Source organism: Zingiber officinale, chromosome 4A, assembly GCF_018446385.1.
Source record: "Zingiber officinale cultivar Zhangliang chromosome 4A, Zo_v1.1, whole genome shotgun sequence".
Taxonomy (NCBI): domain Eukaryota; kingdom Viridiplantae; phylum Streptophyta; class Magnoliopsida; order Zingiberales; family Zingiberaceae; genus Zingiber; species Zingiber officinale.
The window spans coordinates 27,379,897-27,382,956 of NC_055992.1; the positions used below are offsets into that span (position 1 = coordinate 27,379,897).

Sequence of the window (3,060 nt, forward strand, 5' to 3'; positions counted from 1 at the left end):
AGTGTACTTTTTAATTTAAACATTTTATTTAATTTTCAGATGAACAAATTGATTCTATTTTTTAAAACAAAAAATAATGTACTGACTTATTTATTTACTTATCAAGCTTATTAAAAAAAATTAAATTAAAAATCTTATCGATTTCCAACTGAACTTGAGTTTTTCATATAAATTAGTTAAACATTTATGTAATTCATAAAATTAACTTATATTATTTTTTATTTCCAATTAGATTCTAAGTTATTTATTCTTTTATGTAAGAATAAAGTTGAATTTCTTCAATAATATATTTGAATGAGGAAACTCAGAAGACCAACAATGTTGGTAAAGTCTAAGTAATCTATTATATATTTGCTTTAGTTTACATTTATTTTAAAAAAGGATAGCCCTCTCACAGTAGAGTTAGATGGATTTTTTTTAATAATAATATATAAGACACTTATCATCTATAACGAAGTCAATATTAATTGAACAATAGGCAAGAACACAACTCTCAAAGATGCATGCATCTGGTTAATAATTACATGAAGATATTTGTCACTGTTGCCAAATCAAACTGAGATATATACATGATAAAAATTCCAAAGCAAGTTATATAAGAACAGCCTGTGTGAGTTTATAAGGACCAAATAGGACAGACAATTCATCCCTACCCTACCCTATAAATCCTATACTAAGCTATCTCCATGTCTCGCATGCCATGAATAATTAATTAATGAGACCCCTTTTAATTTGTCTACTCATCAACTAGTCATCTGAATAACAACACTTTCTCCTACTTAACGACCTTCATGCCACGATATCATTTTTTATTCATGCGTGTATGAGATAAAATGACTTTTTAATTCTTTTTCCTTACTGTTAATGAAAGCTTTCTTGCTGTTGTGGACTTATCAATTCCTTCGGTGCACGCCTCTCCTGGAGATTTATTGCATCATTTACATATATAAATACTTAAACCCTCAGCCTCGACAACTCCATCGAACTCTTCCTTCTCCATATATTCATCTTCACTTATTTGGCTTCGGATAAGATATTTTTGTACAGAGAAGAGAAATGGACCTGAGAGATATAGAATCCACTCTGCCTCCAGGTTTCAGGTTCCATCCAAGTGATGAGGAACTGGTGTGCCACTATCTCTACAACAAGGTGACCAAACAAAGAAGCTTGGAAGGGACGACAATGGTGGAGGTGGATTTGCACACTCGCGAGCCATGGGAACTTCCAGGTGAAAGTTATTGGATTCATCATCTACTAAATAGCCGCTTTGCTTTTGAAAATTAAACTATTAGGTTTTAGTTTCTTTTAGCAATTTTGACACGGAACAGCAGAACAAGGTTTCAATAATCGTAACTTTTAATTTGGATTGAATTACGGACATACAGAATATCAAATCGAAGTTCATTCAGAAATACACAGTCGATTATCGGATGAAATCCATAATGACCTGATTTTAGACTAAAAAATATCGTTTAAAATATTTTTAAAGTCCAAATTTTAATTATTTTTTATTATCATTTGCCGAGTTAGGGTTTAACAACCGTTTAGTTGGTTTTTAGTAGTTTTTGATTCATAAGATCTTGACTGTTTTTTTTCCTCAAAACTTTAAGTTTTTGGATGTCTAATTTCTTGATATTCTGTTGAATCAACAAGTATTTAGAACATTACTTCTTATATTTGTGTTCGAATCAATGAAATCAATAGCTTCCGTTATGTCAGATTTATTTCAAAATCTTGATAGCTCTGTTAATTGCTTCCTGTTTCAAAAATTTCATTCGAGCAATCTACGTTTTAATTATTTGAAAATAAGAACCTAAAACTTCACATTTATCTGTGCAGTATTAAGCGAGTATTGATTTTATATGCCTAATATATATATGTGATTTTGCCTCACACAGACGTTGCCGAGCTGAGTACCAACGAGTGGTACTTCTTCAGCTTCTGTGACCGCAAATACACGACTGGATCACGCGCGAACCGAGCGACCAAATCTGGTTACTGGAAGGCTACTGGAAAAGATAGGGAAATCAGTGATCCAAGGACTCACGCAATGGTAGGGATGAGAAAGACGTTGGTGTTCTATAGAGGCAGAGCTCCTAGTGGCATCAAGACTCTGTGGGTCATGCATGAGTTCAAACTGGAGACCCCTCCTTCACTCCGTAAGGTATGGCACCTTTACATATTCCTTCTGATGTTATATATATATCTAGAGAGAGAGAGGATATGGTCTTCTGATATTATTATCTTACAATTTACAAGTATTTAAATGACAAATTTAGAAACATTGATTTTCACCCAAACTTAGGTACCTAATGCGGCTATATGAATCTATCTCTTTGCCTAATTACTTTGCTGCATGAATATGCATGTATACGAATGACAGGAGGGGGCCTGGGTTCTATGCAGAGTTTTCCACAAAAGAGAACGGGAGAGCATAGACCAGCTGCATGGCAACGCTACTACCACGGAAGCTTCTTATTCCTCTTCTCCCACATTAACAATTAGGCCATCTCCTTCTCTAGTGGACCTACCCATGCAAATCGAACAGGAAGAAAATGTCAGCTCAAACCCCTTCACGAGCATGCTACTTCTCGACTGCAACTCTCTTGATCACTACACGATGGGGAATATGGAGAGTATTATTACGAGCTCAAGGTCTTGTGAGGGTAATGAGCTTGGATTCTTACTGGATTTAGGGTTTGATCATGGTACAGTTGGTGGAGATGGAAGGTATATATGACCTATAAAGGGTGAGGGTTGCTTGTAACGTGTTTCAAATACATAGGAGACAGTAATAGTATATATGATTGAACTTGTACAGATGCATGTTAAACGATTAGTTGATTGATTACATATGTTCTACTGTATACTGCATTGTCTTAATTATAAATAATTATCTACTGCTTTGATCAGGGGAAAGTAGAAGATTTTGTTTCACTTTATTCAACTGAAGGTTATGCAATATTTTTTTCTGTTTCTATTTTCCTGATGATTTCCTGTTTAGAGGATTTCTGACAATCTTACGGCATGTCGTTCGATCATTTACTAACCATAAAAGAA

General features: G+C 34.1%; 1 protein-coding gene across 1 annotated transcript; it reads left to right on the forward strand.

The window, feature by feature from the left end:
* Positions 1–1,003: 1,003 nt before the first annotated feature.
* LOC121973230 (protein CUP-SHAPED COTYLEDON 3-like) lies at positions 1,004–2,839 on the forward strand. The gene is made up of 3 exons (XM_042524785.1): positions 1,004–1,228; positions 1,899–2,164; positions 2,384–2,839. Exons 1-3 carry the CDS (start codon positions 1,057–1,059, stop codon positions 2,738–2,740), a joined length of 795 nt encoding a protein of 264 aa, XP_042380719.1. The 5' UTR covers positions 1,004–1,056; the 3' UTR covers positions 2,741–2,839.
* Positions 2,840–3,060: the final 221 nt, after the last annotated feature.

Coding starts and splice junctions, on each gene's coding strand:
- LOC121973230 (XM_042524785.1), top strand. CDS start 1,057: ATGGACCTGAGAGATATAGAATCCACTCTGCCTCCAGGTTTCAGGTTC. Junction 1,229..1,898: donor CGAGCCATGGGAACTTCCAG/GTGAAAGTTATT, acceptor TGCCTCACACAG/ACGTTGCCGAGCTGAGTACC. Junction 2,165..2,383: donor CCCCTCCTTCACTCCGTAAG/GTATGGCACCTT, acceptor TACGAATGACAG/GAGGGGGCCTGGGTTCTATG.